The sequence below is a fragment of the Danaus plexippus genome, chromosome Z (genome assembly GCF_018135715.1).
Source record: "Danaus plexippus chromosome Z, MEX_DaPlex, whole genome shotgun sequence".
NCBI lineage: Eukaryota > Metazoa > Arthropoda > Insecta > Lepidoptera > Nymphalidae > Danaus > Danaus plexippus.
This window is the reverse complement of record NC_083559.1, coordinates 10280411-10300896: the sequence shown is the minus strand read 5'-3', so window position 1 is coordinate 10300896 and position 20486 is coordinate 10280411. Positions and strand designations below refer to the sequence as shown.

The window sequence follows — 20486 nt, the reverse complement described above, 5'->3', positions numbered from 1 at the left end:
TTTTGAATATTAGACCGATGCTTAGATATATAGATATGGATTTTAATTCAGTGTTTAAACTTTCGTCGGTTTCATTGTGATGAGTTATGTCTTGAAGTTATTTACAGCCCCATAACATGAAAAATGTTTTTGTTATCGTTGAAACGAATTAGCTGAACTTATGCCATAATACCCTACTGAACTCTGAAGATAAAATCTTTTCAATTTAAGTTCACTTTTTTTTTTAAATATCTAACTTTTTGATAAAAATATTATGAAGGTATATTGAATTTTCGAAGGATGACACTTTAATCAAATTATATTATAATATTGGATATTGTATTACGTTTCGTAATTCGCAAAAGACATAAGAACAATTGTAATCAAAGCCAATCTAAACGCTATATTATAATTGTCAGTTTAGGATATTGAAACGTATAATTATTACCCATATAAAATACTATAAGGCTGTAAAAAATAGAGGAAGCTACTAGTTTTTAATGACATGACCATTTTGGACAGATAATTTCAATCGTGAATACAACTGATATAATATTTTTGTTTTCAATTTAATGTAATCATGTCTTTGGTGATACCTTCGCATGCTGTCCGGCTGGCGGGGGTGCGATCACGTTGACGCAACCAGCTGTTCTCAGATCCCAGAAACGGACGCTCCTATCCTGACTCCCTGACACGAACAAAGCTCCACCCCAACTGTATAGAGACAGCACGTGCCCGGAATGACCGCTCAGCGCCTGGTCGTAGTAAAAAGCAAAATCTCTTTATGTAATGAGTACTTACAAATCAAATAAAAATTTAGACAACAGCAAAACATCTTATGTGATGATCTAGATTGTAATATTGTTCATCTATATTAACTAGCACTTAGCCAAGTGATGTAGCCGGCACAGGTGCGTTAAGTTTGACGTGTGGGAGTGCTGGAAGCTAGTACTATACTTATCTCCCTATTTCAACTAACTCCTGATATTCTTTAAAGCGGTAATACACCTGGTGCTAATGACCAATTTGCTTGCTTGAAGCCCTATAAAAACATAGAAATCACTTTCGTACCTGGAAAGTCTTCCCGGTAGCGCAATCTGTTACGTATATCTTGCAGTCCCCAGCGCCACCACTCACGAGAAGGCTGGTTTTGTTTGAGGTGTCCTCTATGAAGCACACGTCACGGACCGTTCCGTCATGCATAGTCAGCTCAACCTACCAAGAACGTGATCAGTATTTGTTCAAAGTAACACATTTTCAAAATGATCAATGAATAGCATAAGAAAACTCCGATCATCTTAAACTTATAATAAACTAAAGCTTAATAAACAGTCATTAAAGACGAGAAAAATAAATACAAAATACGTTCTGACTAAACAACAATTTAATAAGGCTTGCATAACGTGACATCGTCGTTGGAAAAAACCAATTTAGATAATGTTGAAGCGATGCGAACATCCAACAATCAACCCACGTCTAGATGACATACACACTAACTAGAAAGATATCTTATCTCATTAAGAAAGGACGCTATTTACTCTAACTTATTTATATTATAGCTTATTTCGATTACAAAAAGTATGATGACATGTACTAAGAATTCCGTCTGCATTTGGTCACTCGTTATTTGAGTCAAGTCTAACATTGATTTTTATAATTGGCTTATGTTTTTATGTATCTTGTTGACAACACGATGCTACGTTAAGGTCGTGACGTTTGAGTGATTTTAAAAATCGTAGGTACAAGTGAATCACGCATTGTATGTAATCCTTATGCCAATTCCTAAATAACTAAGAACATTTGATTTGACTTTTTGTTTGCGTATTACAAGTTTAAAGCTTTTACATTTTAGTTTACATAACTCAAAATATCTCGTTAATTTTTTTTTGGCACTGGAGTAATCTAAACACTAGACTTGGAACAACATATGAAATAAAATGTTACGTGCGATTTATAATAACTTCCTTTGAAAAACTAAAAACACCTGAAGAATTATTCTATACAATTTGGATGATGCAAAACAAATCTCGTCAAGGAAACATTCGACATACATTTATTAGTAATTCATGTAAACATGTAATGTCACTCGGTACGGTACAAGCGGGAAGTGTTACAATTTATAATTATAACTGAAATACATTCCTCAGTTGCGTTTTATTTTTGAGTACGTTCAATCCAGACAGCCATTCGTGTTTCACACAACGTACACATTAAATTATGGACAATGTCTATCTGTTTTGATCAAATTTTCAGCACTGATTAGGATGAACGAGTTAAACCATCAAAAGCTTTACCGACTTTAATAATATATTTATAGAATATTTGAGGACAATTTTGTTAAATCTTAATATCATATTTTTTAATGTGAGTGATGATTTACAGTGGGTGATTTTTTGTTGTTAAACTTGAATTCATTTTTTTTATACACCATGCCGTTATTTCTTGCTCCAAAAGGTTAAAACATACAAAGAATGTTCCCTTTTACTGTCGTCAATTGCATGCATGTTGAATAAGCCTTTAAGTGCCGTATACAAATTTTACCTGTTAGACTTTTATACTATACAACATTGGTTGCGTATTCAAATAAATAATGCACGTCGCCTTCTCACCTCCTGTCCCTCCAGGTTGCAGGTGTGGCTATTGAATCTCATGAGCTTAACTGTCTTGTCATTGGAACCGGTGGCTAGAAGATCTCCGGCCGGGCTCCAGGCCAGACAATAGATGCTACCTTTATGGTGCTTAGTGCGTTTTAGCAGCACAGTTGGCGCTGTCGGTGAACTATTGTCTCTGTGGGGAAGATTTATAATAACTTGAATAATTTTAAACACGATCTATCATTACTACCGTACTGTGTGGCTACCAAGATTGTAATATTGCATCAAAACCCTCTTTTTAATATATATACATATATAGGACATTTATATACATTTATTTGCATTGTGCTTCAACAACTGTTTATTTAGAATTTGTCATAATGATGCATATTAACTGTATTTAATTAACAAAGAAAGAACGACATCTGGAACAATTGCATCGATCTGAAAGAAAGGCTGACGAACTATTAACATCTCCACGATCTGGTGAAAACATGCGCTACACAGGTTTCATTAAAGAAGTACAAGTATCTAGCTTATCACAATTGTCTGATGTTTTATTATTGCTATTAACTTAATAGCGAGCTACTAGTGTTGCTGTAACTATGATTACTTGCGGTATAAGACAAATTACTATTTGTTGGAGCGAAATATTTTATAAAATGTGTTCTCCTTTTAGCAAAAGTTACGAAGTGGGTTTTCAAGAGTACTAATGATTATGAGACATCTCAGTTCAAGTGTTAATACTGAATAACAAAAGAGATATGATGGTACAGGAATATGAATAGGAATTCAAAATTAAGTAATTATAAACAATAGAATGAACCCTTACGAAGAGCAAAACCCGCCAGACCGTGGTTCATTAAAAATAATAAATTACATACTTACCTAATAAGTTCTAACGTTACATATATATCAATCATATAATAATGAACTTCTAGAAAAATAAACTGTGTATAATAACCAAAGATTCTAAGTACGATAATGCAATAGCTTAAAATGAAATATTATGATCATGCTGTAAACTAACGTTCAATAACTTTTATCCTTATGCCTTGCAATATATGATATTATTTCACTTTAAGAAAATTGTCCATAACGACGGTGAATAAGCGAAATTACACACGAGAATTATTTTAATGCTAAGCTATGATGTGTGCTATGAAGCGGTCACATAAGTCAATAACCATTCCACTAAGTAACGGATAGCGAGTCAGACAATTGAATATTGGAAGAATAAACAGTCAACTTTTGTCTAAATAAATATGTCTTCATTATAACTTCGTATACAATGCGAATGTAGCATTAGCATTTAAACAAAATAAAATACAGAAGATCCAGTTTCAAATAAAAATGCTTTGTTGATTCGAGTTCGTCATAACTTCCATTATGTAGACGTCTATATTTCCAAATTCTCCCAAATCCCCCATAACGAGAGCTGTCAATATTTAATTTTGGGAGCAAAAATATTTGTGGAATTCAATTCCATTATTATTCCCTTTATAAGAAGCTAAAATATTCAGGACAAATAATTATTATACGATGCTAGCTTTGTTATATGGAATTAATATCTTTCTTTATATTTTAAATAACTTATATATTTTTCAGAGATATCTCAAAAATATATGACTCTCATTTAAATCGTTACAGTTCATTCAAAATTATAAATTATATTAATAGACTATCAGTTATTGTACAAAACAGTTAACGTAAGTGCTACGTGAGAAATCAATGTGTTCGATTTCGTTTATTAGATAGGATATATGATTATTATATAATATACAGCTATATAATAAAACATAATATTTCAATACACAATATAAAAAAGATAGAAATATAACATAATAGAGCTCGAATCATCTCCTTAGATTTAAATATAACTAGTGGATTTTCACGACTTATCGTTAGGTGTGCAGTAATAACTACAGCCATCACTTTCAACGTGTTTAACATGCTCCGCGCGTTGCTTGCCCAATTCATGACTCATAAGAAAGCTTTTTCTATAACCGTTCTATAACACCATAACCATGTTCTTGTAATGTACATGTGCTATTCGTGCCATTTGTCACACTCAATTGCTGTTGTGAAACAGCATCTTTCATATAACATCAGTTGGAGGTTACATCATTTAAAAATATTAAAAGAAATCAATTTGTAAGTTGTATGTAATAAAAACATTATGAACTGAAATAGAAAATAAACAAGCTTGAATCAATAAAACTGTGTAGGTTCACAATAAGAAAATTACAAATTGTCCAATATAACAAGCTCTGCGCACTGGTAAAACAACGATACGCTTTCTAGCGCTAAACAAGCAACATACATACATGTACAGCCGAGGATTGTGAGCTCAACAATGTTATAAATAGTAACTTATCGTCATCATGAGAATTTAATTGATAAAGATTTAGAGAGAATAAAAAAAAATCTACGACATTTTCAATAGTTATGTATATTCCATCATAATAAAAGTCATTCCTTCTCAGTTTTGATTACATATTTATATAAGACATTTTTGATTAGCCTTATTTCTCATTGATCTGTGAGATATTTATTTTACTTTCATTAATTTTAAAAATATCCCTATTCAAAAACTTGATAAAGTCGAAATAAATCTGAACAAAATATACACAATGTATATTGTATCATTAACCTTAATCAAAAACAACGTTGATTACTCAATTTGTATGAAACAAAAAAAAAAACGAATTTTAATTTTCAAATAAGATGTGTATTATAAAGATTATAAAATATATAATAACTAGAGAGGTTATCGTAAACTTTCAAACCAAATAATGTAACAGAAACACCAAATCCTTTTTGGGTTTGCAAGAGTGGGGGCACTGGCACCGTAGTCCTAATATGAATATACGATTCGTAATATCAGGTCGTTCACATTAAATTCATTTAGTTACCTATCGATGTATACATCAGACGCTACTGTCGATGAGATCAAAAGTGACGTGTTCGCCGACCGTAATGTTTCACACATAATATCAAATTTGGAGGAGTATAATTTTAAATGTAATACTATAACATGCCTCATTCTTTTTGTAACTTAATTCATATTATACATTTTATGATTCAACAAAGATTTAACTAAGGCCTGAGGAACGACATTTGAATCACCGTTATCCCAACTATTGGATTTGTTTTTGAATTGTTCCTTCAAAACTTCTGTCAAACATTAATCAAGTTATTATTTGCAACATTCCTATGACTGTAATGAAGTCCACAAGCTTTTTTAAAAATACCCCTTTTTGCCGTAATAGATTCTTAATACTTGTCAAATTTAAACAAAGGGATATTAATATTACCGAAACTCTAGAACATAATTTATATTAATAGCAAAAACTTCAAGAAATCGATACCCAACAAATGTAATTGACAATAATAGCAATAATACGACGGCTAAGTTACATCAGCTATAAGGGCATCGACGTACAAGGCACGGACGTGAATTGGGAAAGGCTGCCGGAGCCAGTCTTGACCAGGGTCGCTCTTGAACGACAGACAAAGGTTACATTGCCAACATTTTGCGAACATCTTATGTCAAGTTTTATTTGAAATCTGGACTGATTACATGCGAGGAAAATTACAAGTAAAATAAACCTTATAAACTCTCACAAAGTTGTAGAACTTGCCCCTGGCACCAAAAGCATATGCCGATAAAAAATAATACTTATAACCAAAAAAGGACTGCACACCTCTCAAAGCAGATGACACGATTGTCATTTCATTATGAAAACCGGTACAACTATTTATAGAAAGACTAAATGTTATACATTCGTAACAGTTTAATGCAAATATGAAAAAGAACTTAAATATGAATTTTAATAAATGTACCTTTAAAAATTTCTATATACTGCAAATTTTTTCAAATTATGTCGTTAAGAACCGGTAGCAAAAAAAATGTCTTCCTTTATTTTTTATTAAGATAGGAATGCAGGCGTTTGTATTATTTTGCTTCTTTACTTATATAAGGCAATCTGTAGAAAAACCTACAAACAAATATTTTAATAACGAAATGTTTACGAAATAAAACAAAAAACTGCTCACTTGACATCATCGATCTTGGGATAGCTGCATATCCTGAGCGTCTTGGTGTTGGAGCCCACAGCGTACAATCTGCCGCCGGGATGGAATTCAGCACAACGCACTGCCTGTAGATCTTCTAGCACTGTCACTGGCTTGAAGGTCGGCCGGGAGCCGTTCACTTCCGCAACGGCTGGAGTGCCAAGCGCACTCTGACTACCGTTCCTGCTTGGCGCCTGTGAATACCGTAACGTTATTTGTTTCTATAGCCATTGTGAGAGTGACATGACTCATATGAATAAAAAATAATCCTCACCGAACATATGTATGTTTATGTATAGTGCCATGTGGCACTATACATAAATATTTATACTATATATAAATATCTACAAAACGTATATTAGTTAAAACACACATAATATATGTGTAAGTGTAAGTGGTGTAGTTCAAATGAATTTAATATATAAGTATATGTCATATTAATATATTATTATATGTATCTTACGTTCTATCTTATACGTTTAGGAAAAGTTACCTGGGTTCTAAATAAGAACTTAAAATGCCCAACTTTCTACATTGAAGACATCATTAACATATCTAATGTAAACAGTGAACAATAGTCAATGCGGATTATATTAACAAAACTTCTCTAGCTTAACTTCAAACTCATTCGTGGAGGATTTATTATTATTTTAAAGGAATTTAACTATGTATATATCAAAGACATCAACGTTTCTTTTATTTCGTTATCTACAAAAGCCGAAGACAAAATCATATGGAGGCTTTATTTTAAGTTATATGATACGAGCACTTTTTTTTAATGAAATTATGAAAATAAAAGTAACATAAGAAACTTGTTTCTTTCAAATAAATTGCCACTAAATGCCAGGCATTTGCTATAGAGAAATACTTAATAAAGAAAATTGACGCAAACTTCGTTTTACCATAATAATAAGTAGAAAGTATTGAAATACAAATTTCTTTGGTTTATCGAAACGTCTTTCAAACAAACACGAGAATATAAAAAAAAAATTTCGACTCCAAATATTGAAACTTTTATATATAAATATAAACATACATGTTACATATAAAAAGCAACAGATAATTTTGGTTTGATTTACATAAAATAATATATTTTTGTAATAAAATTATCATTGGATAATTATCAGAGGATTATCAAATGATCAAAGGATCAAGTTCAAAATTGTTAGGGTTGAATATATTTTAAATATGATTATTGATTAATTTGAATTACGTGCATGTCGGCCACAAAAGGCGTGTAAATAATTTCGTTAATTTCACGACAGTCATGACCTACATGTGAATGTCAGGAGACGTGGAAAAATGTGTCGGATAGTATTTATGATCCACACGAATCGTTGGATTCGGAATTACATTACAATAACAATAAAAATTATTTAGAACGCATTTAAATACAATATATTTTTAGATATAAGTTAATTTTTATTAGAATACTTATGGGAGAACTGTGAATTTATAGAAAGGAGATGAGAACTGATTAAATACACAATACAGTTTGAAATTTCAGAGCTCTACGGTGTAGTCACTGCATTATGAGGATTATGACAAGGTTATAACCTCATCTCACTACTAATAACCGAGAGCTTTCGTACAGAAATTCTTTTTACAGAGGAATTCAATCATGGTGTAATAAAATTTGAATTTATATTTTAAAGATAAAGTAGTTTTTAATTAAATAGTTATTCAATATGCATTTTCTGAATTAATGTTGTAATAAATTACAAATATAAATATTTTAATACGAAAATCCACATTTTAAATTACATATTTTTGTTAGTTAATATATGGTCTTTGTTCAAACCAAGTTTTCTGTTTACTTCTGTGCGCAAATGTATAATAATGCTAACATATAATGAAAGAACATTATTCTAGTTGTTATAACTCTTACACAACATATCTTTATGTATATATTGGAAAAGATAATTAGCTCTAACTTATACGTAGGTAGGTTTGTGTTGACTACTAAAATAAGTATTAGTTTTTAGGCTATTACTTGCTATAACGCCTTATCCGAAATTTACAGATGAATTTGGTAGAACTTTAGTAATCCGAGAGTATGTTGTAGTTTTTTTCATAGGTCATACGAGAATTTATACTGCTCATGGGGTATGGTAATAACATTTGTTGAGTACCATATGCGACCGATGTTTGCGTCACTGTGGACGATCTATCTTTTCATAAATGGAACTAATGAAGCTTACACGTTTCGTCCCCTTCGCTATCACATACATAAAGTTCGAATATTTGACTAGTATACAACAACATACAACAAATCATTTCATGAAAATTATCAAAATGAAATGAAAATTATCAAAATGTAAACAGTATTGCGCACAATCTACGAAGCGTCAAATATCTCATTGCTGACGTTGTGATTGATTGTAATTTACTTAATCGCAACTTGCTAGGTCACTGTCATGAAATTAAACACAGAGCAACCATTGGAGATGATTATACACAGCTCTCAGCAATGTCATTTATACTAATATAATTTATTTTAATTGTCATTTATCCTTATTTTAAAAAAGTCATACAAGGTGTGATAAAATGACTTTACTTTTATTTTTTAAGGTCTCATTATTATATTTATTACTTTTTCACCAATGTGTTTTGTGTACAATAATTGACAGCAAGACAATCACAGTTTAAGCAATGGGAGACAAAGAATTTGCTAGCCATGAATTGTGAACAAAGGGTCTGTTTTAATTGCGCTTTTACTGATCGTGACAATCAAAGGTCGGTCAGTAAGAAATCTGTAGAACACTGTGTGAGTGTGCGTTCGATTAAAAGATACGTTTATTGTAGCTAATAGTTTGTTTTCTTAGCGAGAATATAGGGAAGTTAGAACTATAAAAAACTCATATACCTACATTATAACAAACAAAAATTGTAACAAAAATCAACAATTTGTAGCATTGTGCAAAGGACCAAATTAAGTAAAATAAAGCATGATGAATATTGTATGTTAGTTTCTTCTAAATAAACGTTGTTTTACTTACGGAATTGTACCTGTCGTTATATGAATATCATTCTTGTAAAATTATTTTTTAAACTCGTACTGCGAATATAAGATTTTAAAAGAGAGAGGGGAGGTGAGTAATCATTATCTGTTATAAAAGTTACATTAGGTTCATATTAGGCGAGTCGATATATAGGATGTTATCCGCGGCACGTACGTTCCGGTTCGCGGTAACTGGAGCACAGTGGTGCGGTTCATACACAGTCATAACGCACTATTAATTTTATCACTTTTCAACATGTTAATATAAACGGAAAAGTTCAAACTGACTTCGCATACGATACTTTAAAACAATGATATTACTTTATTTATTGCAGCCGTACTGGAAAAAACATTACATAATAATGACATCAAATATAAATCTTTATATTCCTTCCTATATGTTTTATTCTTGAACATTAATTCCTGGTATCAATTTCGTCTGCACTTCACTTCATAATAGGACAGAAGTATTAAACAGTTTCATCATATCTATGGAACGGTTTTAAGAGTTATAATAGGTTACAACTCTCATGCGATACATTTTTTTCCCTTTTGTTGCGTACGATGCACGTCATGCTCGGTGTATTTGATTAGAAAGCATCATTGTCCCTAGTCTGCATGATGACTCCGCAATCATTTAACCAACTTTTCTTTTTATAGAGAAATTTATTACTATCAAGATTTTAAAATAAAGGACAGTGATTCAATCAATAACGTTGAATGCTTGATATTAAGTAACAAGAAAATATTACAACTAAAAAAACATTTTTAAGTAAAAAATATGATTTTTTAAATCTGAATTTATTGGGCTGTTCTATCCAATATCTGAGGGAAATTTGAAACATATTTCTCTATAGCGCAATTTTCTCTATACATGTGAAAACTTATTTCCGGTGGAAAAGAAGAATTGTTCAATTTTATATCATAAATTACCATACTCCTTAATCAAGATATTATATTCAATAAAAAAATATATATGAATGAAACATCAGCTGCAGTAGTTATGAGGATTTTGTTTACGAAAAATGTATGACCTATTGACAAAGACTTGTATTAAATAGAAAATATAATTCAAAACAATTATTTAACTTTTTATTACGTTTGTTAAGTTTTATACATATTATATTATATTGTTAACTTTTATAGTGTTTATGATTGAAAGTATAACGCCAGGTGTAAACTGCGCAATCACTAGTTATATAGAATTTTGTATAGAAAGTAGCAGTTCTGTCACAATTAGAAAGACCATATTCGTTACGCAAGCAGCTTTCTTTAGACGATTGATGTGAAACATTTAATTTTTATGTTAATGACATAACCGTGTTCTCAGCAAACTATTCGTCGATTATCTAACATCCGCGATCACTTATAATTCATTCATTTTAAAACTTATAAATATTAAATAGATAAATTTTAAAATACGAGGTAATATTTTAATATCATTGAAGATTTATCAAATCTAAAGATTAATTCGTATTATAGATTGTTTTTTATGAAAATAAGCACGCTAGATAAGCACGAGATCCTATTGAACGTAATATAAGAATATCTTATAAATTATAATTCACCTAAATGAAAATTTCTCCTTTATCAAGAATCAAATGGTTTGCATTCACAATATTAACACATATAACATTGTAAAAAATGATACAGAACATATGAAAATTTGTAAGTTAGCGGTGATAGAAGACATGAAATTATATTAGCTTATATGCAAATCGCATGGCAACTTGAGCGGAACAATCGCAAATTAGACCTGCTGTGTGCATCGGTCAAGACAATTATAACATTACATCAGAATAACAAGACTCTGAAGTTAAATAAACCGGATTCATAATATTACTGAAGAACACATTGCATTAGACTAGGCAATATCGTATAAAAACTGTTCCAATCACTGGTAAACCTAAAAACGTGTTAAGCAAGCAATAAATAATACACAAAAGTATTTACAAATACAAATAATTTATCGGGCATAGCGACTACGGAAGGGGGTGCGGGTGCGGGGAGGAGTGTCTCCACCGGAGCTGAACGAGATGTACTCACATACACCACCTCTAATGACCGTCACAGAACATTTCATTCGCCACAGTTACGTGCTACATCTCTACTCCAAGCAACACCAATTAGATAATCACAAAAATATAACTAGAAAGTGAGTCGTGTCTGTAACACACATACATAATAACATGGCCAGTTTAACACTCTGCCTGTAAGTTTGGCGTTACGCTACAAAAAGTAATGTCTTTGTAGAAAGTTCCATAATCACCTACCTGAAAAGCACTGATGCGTTTTGGTGGAGGCACTTGTGGCGATCTTTCTACTAGATTTTCCATGGAATGTCGGGTCATAAAATTTTGTTTTTCAAACGTAGCGTTCGTTTTGTATGTTGTGCGATTAAATTTGGTCGCCGGAGCTACGATACGGTTTCCATTTTCATCATCATCCTCCCATTCGGTAACCACTTCCGTACGCACGTCCTCAAGGGATCGAGATCGGCTGCAGGGGCAGGCAGGAGAAGAAGCGTTAGCAGTTCGAATCTGCCTGGATCTTTCTCTACTCAAGTATAAATCCGCATGATTGCTTGGCGTTGGCGCGCCAGCCGATCGATAACTAGGCGATAGGAAATAATAGTCCCGGGACTTATTACTGTACGCACTCATTCCAGAAAAATCAGAATACGCTGAACTTTTGGATGAAGAAGTTTTAAAGTTTCTTGCGTCCATTGGATCGGGAGGCCGAAAGTAAAAGTTCGGGTGTGCTTGACGGGAAAGCGGTGGCCATGGTCTGAACGGAGCGTCAATGTAATGTGCCGGTTTAGACTTCATGACGGAACTCGAGGGGACATCAGCGCGCGAGCCTGGTTCCGTGCGGATGTTACCGATGTTGCTTCACAACTGTTGTTGCGGATGGTGGTCGGCCTGCAGCGACCCACCACTCGACCGAGCGGCGTTGGAGAGAGACAGGAACATAGAGAAAGGCTCAACGCGTTCCGCTTGATCCGCTAAATGTGAATACAAGTGAAAGGGGAAGCCCGCGACTGGGCTCACATCGCGTGCGGTCAACACGCTCAAACGTTACTATTTATGCGCGCACGCAGATATCTCTTTTAATATCTCAAACACACCGAAAACACAATATGATAAGCAATGTCAACTTAATACGAACCTGAATACGTTAACCGTTTATTTATGTATATAAATATGGAATTCACTTTCATTTTGAGTTACACTAAATGAAATACTACATTGAAAAATTTAAATATTTAAAGACGGATAATCTTTTGTAAATATATTGGATATAGTTTTTACACAACAATATTTTGAACAATTAAAACTTATTTTTTTATAAAATGAAAAAGGAACGGTAAAACCAATGCGGATTTATCGTCTTTTTTTTAAACTTTGACTGAAATTAAGTTTCACCAATTTGACTTATTTTAAAATATTGAGGTCAAAGTAAAATAATAATGTTTTTTTTTATTTTAGTTTGACCTCAATAGCTTGACCTTAATTAAAAAAATAGTCTAATTGAACTTCCCTCAAATAAAATGATTTTATTCAAACCTTTTCTTTCATAACTTAAGTAGATATTTTATCAGAGAACCTATTACTTTGCTGGGTAAAACAGATTTTTTGTTACAATAGATTAATGTTGTATAGACTTCTACTTCCAATGAGATTAAAATACAACCTTGTGGCCATAGTTGTGTTAAAAAAAAATCACATAATGACATTTAATTACGTGTTATCAACCCGACGGTTATGTAATATTATTTAAATGAAGACGCATATAACCATCTCATTCGGCGATTAGCGTCATTTGTTACACTTTCGCCTTTCTCAGCTATCGGTGAAATTGATGTCACAATTATAATAAGTTTCGCAATAAAGAATTAAATTCGATTAGCGAATTATAATAATAGAAACGCCTTTGTAATAAAGTGCCTCTTAACAGTCTCTTTAGATAGATGACACGATATATCAAAGGCGGGCGGAATGTATATGAAAAACGTATTATCCTGATGTAGTATTAAATAACGCCGACTTGAAAGATCGGATGTCATATGGCCAAGTGTAACAAATGATATAATGATGTAAGTCATATTACTTCTTATGACAGATCCTCATCATCTCTTATTCAGTTACCTACAGACTATGAAGCTTAATATATATTATGAAGAACAACAGATAAAACTAAAAAGACAATAACCCTATAAACTCAGATAATAAATTAGGTGTCAGGTAAAGTGGATGGCAATAGATCACGAAAAATTTTATGGCCCACGCTGTGATGTTGGAAAAATATAACATATAATCAGTCGCCATATACGAGGACAACTCAAGGCTGCACCATTTATAGATCATGCTTGTGATGATCAGCATGTGACTCCTACGCGATTAGCTCAAGTTATTAATTAATATACCGCAAATACAGTATACAATACGCAATACACAATTTGGATTATGTCATACAAACGACAGTAGTAATTAATAGTATTAAAAACAATATTTTTTTTTTTACTTTATGATAAACACGAATGATAATAATGCTATCATGAACAGCAAAATAGAAATTGCTGGCAATGCGAATTGTTGCATTTCTTAACACGACGGACATGTCCAAACAGTATAATAACAGCGAACGCATTAACAAATCGCTGAATTAAGTTTCGTTAATGCAATTTGACCTAGTAAATTAAAACAGTAATAAACTAGATATATCTAAAAAGAACCGCATATTTAGATAAAATAATAAAGAGGTTTTTTTACTAATTTATATCAGACAAAAATTAATGTCAGCTTTTAAACTGTAGCAAAAAAAATATTTTAATGAATGTTTGCATAACAAAATTGTTGCAATCATTATATTAGACGATACTTGTACTAAATAAAATTAATTACGTAACAGCTCTCCTATTAAAAATAAAAACTTTTATTTAATGCAACAAAAAACTACGGAGGTGATTATTATAATAATAAAAAATATCGTCAATTGATCCATAAGTAACTAATGAGTACATTAAAGGCTTCAATTATTATCAAACCCCAAACAAAATAATTATTTTACAATAGTATTTTTTAAATAATCCTTAATTTTTTTATGGATCAATAAATTATTATAAACAAACTTCACGAGCACATCATACTTCATTATAAGTATTTTATATGAAATATGAAAAAAGCCATTAAAATAATAAGTTTCGTCATCTGTTGGAACTTTTAAATCCAAAAAGTCGCGTCAAAGGCTCAAAGTCGTTTAAACTTCTGATGCATGAAGATTAGATAAAATGGAGAAGTCAATCTTAACATCAACATCACGCTTTTGATCTTTAAACTTTACTTAATGCAAGATATTATTTATACACTTAATACTTAATTGAATTAAAGTGAGGCACGTCTCTTGTAATTAAGCCGTATTAACTTTAGGACAACCATACGAAGTGGAGCATTTTGAATTTCGAAACAAATATAACATGAAATTCCACCCGAAAGACACTTAGAATAACGAAATAAAAATCTACATCTAAAAAAGGAAATTTCATACGAAACTTATTCAAACAGAAATAAAAATTGCGAGAACCAGTGAGATTCATACCAAAGTGACTTCATACATGAGTCATTGCGCGAAATATAACAGAGTTTTGTAAACATTGGTTCGAATACATAATATGTAATATATTATAGTATTAATTCAATAACATGTCATCGAGTGTAATAGAAACATAAAGACATTATTTACGCACCAAACGAACGAGCAAACTATTTAATGTTATTATAATTATTAAATAAATACGAATAAAACTCGAAGTTGATAATGATTCGACTGCTTCTTAACACTATGAGAACATTATTAAAAAATATTTTATATGATTAAATATATTATTGCGGATTCAAAACCATACAATAGCTTAAAAACTTGTTTTTCTTCTAGTATCAAAAATTTCTGATCCTATTCACATTTAATATTAAATTCCTTTAAACCTTTAGAATATATCATCTCGTTACTCTCATTCTCGTTCTCAAATAAAGTACATTTCGATGACGCAACTTGTTACGAAAAGTACAAAATAAATGAGCAAATTAACATAACTTTTTATTTATGCCTCAGATACAGGCTGAACGTGCCTTTGTATAAATAAGTACTTACAAGAATTTGTTCAATTGAGTATTATTGATTCAAATTGCATCTGTCTCAGGCCAATAAAGATATTTATGATGCAGTGTACAATTATGTACTTGACTAACGTTTAATTTCGACAACACCACTTTATACTATTCAGTTAATAAAAGTGGATATTTAATAATTATTTTATGAAAATATTTCAGATTAATAAAGAATGTAAACAAAATGCTCATTACTCTCAATAGGGCCATATATAAATAGATTTCTTTTAAGTACAATAACATACTAATGTTTAGTGTAATACATGATTGTTGGTTTTTCCTTTAATTAAGTTGTAACAAAGGCATATATAAAAATACCTTCTAGTTGCGTATGAAGCTCCTTGAGAGAAAAGAGACCTTTAAATGCAATGAACATTGTTCGAGAAGAACCCCATTCATCTTAGCGCTATAAGTCAAATTATTATCATGTTATGTCAATCAGGAAGTCAATATTAAATTATACATATATGCAATTTCAGAAAGAGTAAAAAAATAATCTAATTACATTTACTTAAATACATTATCAGCTTCCTTCTCAGCATAAATAAGTTACGAACACAAGTTACGTCAATTTAGAAACCGCGTTTTAAATAGAATACTATTTAAAAATTTAAATTTAAAAAAAGAAACTTGTGTTAGAAACAGGCATCTAACGAGTTACAGCAAAAGAGCAAATTTTTTTTCGCTACAAATTACAATATTATGTATGTGTTACGGGCTTTCATTTCTTCTATTAATGAAGCACGTAAACATTTTAATGTTTCAAGTCAAAAACATTGTAATATCAATATAACGTTTATAATGAGACGCAAATTATTATGAAGGCATCATGTGGGTGTTTTTAGTAGCACTTATCTTAGACTCGTAGAATAATATAATTTCATCATCAAAAAATCAATATTAATAATACAAAGATAAATCTTATGTAATACATCTGACCTACTTAAACCGTTTTCTCAATACCACCCGAACAAAATATTATGATACCGTCCTGTCGCTATTAAGCGTTTCGGGAGAACAATAGGTATAGCTAAGCTATATAACCAAACTTTTTACAATATATAAGTAAAATAACATAGTCCCTGTCAAAGACACTCCATTATAAGTTTGTTAAAAATGTATTTTTCTGTATAAATGAATTCAAACGACTTTGTTTCGCAATAAGTTGATATAAATAATATAAAGTAGAATATTGTTTAAGTATTCATTAATCGCGCCTGATTTTTCTGTCCAGCTGTAGACATCACAGGGCTGATTTAAGACTAATACCACAAAAAAAAATTAATTATGTATAATGTAATAATAGGTTTCATAAACGCTACAGAAATATGTAACGCTTAAAAATACTTCCGTACGTTATAGAAGAGATATGTAAGAATTGCAAAATATTTAATGTTATCATTTAAGGGCACATAAATTGAAGCTAGAATATAATGTTTTTGAGCGTTTATTATGATCTGAACTTAATTAAGAAATCTTGAACCGTAATATATTTAGTATAAATACTGACTGGCCAGAATACAAGATCTTAGTTACCACTACACTTTATTTTATGACTGAGAAATATCAAACTTATCATTTAATTGTGTAAGAGATATGAAATATTATTATTGAACTAAATAGACCACTTGTCTAATCGACTGGGTCCCAAAAACTAATAAAACAGTATAATTCTACTATATCTTATATTTTAAAATCACCATTGTCAATATACCTAACGAATTGATGCCATAGACGTGAACTGTAATCTGAGAGGTGAGCTATTATAACATAAAATATATTTTGACTGGTTTGTCTTAACGCCAGTCATTGAATAACAATGTTTTGCTTTGTTATACATAATACGGTTTAAAATTACTTACCGTTTTGTTTTAAATTTAATGAACTAGAAAGTGAGACCGCAGTTTTACCATGGAACAAGAAGTATTTTACGGAACATTAGCATAAATTAGACGCCTTATTTATAAACAAAGTGGTATTATTAGTTTAGAAATTTTAATTAATAATGAATACTTTAGTATCGAAGAAGACTGTGTGGAAACAGAATAGTGAGCTACTGTTAAAAACAGTTACCTTATTATATCCACATGGAAAGCCATCGTCGGGCGCCAAAGACGAAATGGAATTGTGTCGATCGAATTCCCAATTTGTATGCCATGTGTCCAACGAATCGGTTGAAGATTTCTTAGTATCAATGGAACTTTTTCTAGAGACAAAATTCAGCGGACTTACGTAGTCTCTTTTCATGTCTCTAATACCAGTATTCAAAGAATCTCGTCTATTGTAATTTACAATATTGCCGCGGGAAAGATTTGGAAAGGAGCCCATGGAATGGCGCTTTGAGTTGTGTCTGTGAGTTGGGCTCGGGGTATCTCTGCGAGGTGGCGTCTGAGAAGGGCTATAGCGATCCCGGCGAAGGATGCTCGGGAACGACGACGGGTGCTCCAGCTCCCGCGCTGGAGACCCTTGGGATAAACCCAGTGAGCCTCTTCTCCTGTCACCACAATTACTATTAAGAAAATAGTTTTGAATAAATTAATGTTTAACGTCCTAAATTATACCTGATGATTAGACCGTTGGTCGGTGAAACACATTCCCTGAACCCTGGTGTTGATTCCCGACTGTGTAGGTAAAGCGACGACCTGTAGGGTGTGCTGCAACGACCGTGTACGTCACAGTGTGGATCATGTTCTATGGTAGAGCTGACTAATGGAGAATGTCGGCCCTCCCCTTCTAGAGTCATACTCCCAAACATAGAATCAAGCTGCCGCATCGCCAGTGCCTTCTTCACCGCAGTCATCTTGGAAACTGGCGATCCACGACAGTTTTAATTCACTATTCCTTAATCAACGAAACTACAAAAGCGCGACTAAGTGATACGTATGTCCTCTAAGTATGCCGCGAATCGACTGGACTGTTCGGACGGCATTGTGCGCAGAATGCCTGCCGGTGAGTCATAGTGGCATGCGCGCGCGCAATAACACTAATTATTATCGTGTCCTAAGATTACGCCGTAGATCTATGTAAATATGGTGACAAAAAGGTAAATAATACAAAACGGTAATTAAATCAACGATAAAAGGCAGTCTGACGTAGGCGTCGGTCCTAGCGAGCTCGAAGGTCGTCCGAGCCAGGAAAACCGCGGCAACATAAAATATATTATGTCATTAAATAATATCAAACCCACACTTAGACCTATGATTACAAACATTTATATAAATATACAGATAAAATAATCGCGTTCGTCGTAAAATACATGGAAAGTATAAGAATGTTGAAAAGTATTTTCATTCCTTTATAAAAATTAATCTATTAATTAAAATTATAAAAAAACGTTGCTGCATTTCTTACGAGTTGTAACCATACATGTCTACATAGATTTAAATATAACAGGGGACGATGTGTCTCGTTTACCCAATTACCAGTTAGCTAGAGGTCACCTGGCCATTTTCAGTTCCTTATAAGGCTGTTTCCGTTAAATTGACACAATTTAAACGTTGTTTAGGAAATTAGCTTAACGATCGTGTAATTAATTGCTCTTTTGATATAAACCCAATGACATTAAGTGCCAATAAATCGAGACTATATGAACAAATAAATCTATTGTTTTTATATGTATATACATATATGAATAAATATTTTAATAAAAATATTTTTAAAAGGTACAATAACATTCTGTTAAAATATTAGAAAACCCGCCTGACAGCCTAATAAGGGTAACTATCACAAAAACGATCAGAAAAGGTAATCCAAAACATACAGCAATATGCAATAGATATATTGAGTCTGACCTCAATAAAGCATAAGGACCCAGATAGATGTCGATGGAATTTTAAAGTATTTTATTTTATTCATTCCAAGTTACTACTAAGAAATGCTTCGATACGTCAAAACTCCCTACGCTTGATTAGAACAATATTGAGAAAAGGACACGAGTGTTAAGGAAGTTACTGCCACATAAATAATCAGATCAGTATCATATATTGTTTTGTAATTAATAGAAATCGAAAAATTGCAAAATATCTAACTTACAACAGATTCTTAAAACTTGCGCCCTGACAAATTAAAAAAACACTAAGGTTTCGCTTCAATGTAATACATCAAAAAGAAACTATCTTAAACTAATGTCCGCCATTCCATATAACAAAGTAATAATAAATATTCTTTATAGACGATAAATATATTTTATTATTACATAAAATAAATACATACTGTAGAGACTAAAGACGTAAAATGTATTACGTAAGTGCTAATTCACCTTTATCCGCTGCCGAAGATCAATTCACTCAGACGTGAAAGTATCCAATGATATTCATGTGATTTAAATAATTATAAATTCTTTTAATATATATATAAAGCATATTTTTTTAAATATATCTTTTTTTTAAAATTCATAATATACTAGAAGTTAAAAGAAATATATAACTTAATATAATCAAATATCCTGAAACATGGTTTAGATATGGTTAACCATTTTAAGACTTATTCATAAATCCCTAAAGTTCATTTTAAGGCAAAACTTAGTAGATTGATTGAAATAGTCTTTAGTATCCTAGGGTTTAAGATTGAAGCTAAGTACTTGTATTAGATGAACTCTATTTTTTTCTAACAATCTTGTTCCGGGGTGATCGTCTCCAAGCTTCCTATTGCTATATAATACATGTATTG

General features: G+C 31.7%; 1 protein-coding gene across 3 annotated transcripts in view; it reads right to left on the bottom strand.

Moving 5' to 3' along the window:
* LOC116778154 (WD repeat-containing protein 47) overlaps positions 1-20486 on the bottom strand; it is a 42954-nt gene that overhangs the window by 4128 nt on the left and 18340 nt on the right. Inside the window, exons 1-6 of one of the 3 annotated variants that reach the window (XM_032672066.2) lie at positions 18380-18745; positions 17892-18312; positions 6633-6844; positions 2589-2766; positions 1051-1194; positions 576-734 (exon numbers count right to left, since the gene is read on the bottom strand). In XM_032672066.2, the coding sequence (XP_032527957.1) occupies positions 576-734; positions 1051-1194; positions 2589-2766; positions 6633-6844; positions 17892-18312; positions 18380-18618 (1353 nt within the window). In that variant the 5' untranslated portion in view covers positions 18619-18745. Of the gene's footprint in view, positions 1-575; positions 735-1050; positions 1195-2588; positions 2767-6632; positions 6845-11924; positions 12544-17891; positions 18313-18379; positions 18746-20486 lie in introns of those variants that run through there. The other 2 variants (XM_032672067.2, XM_032672065.2) reach the window with 2 other exon arrangements.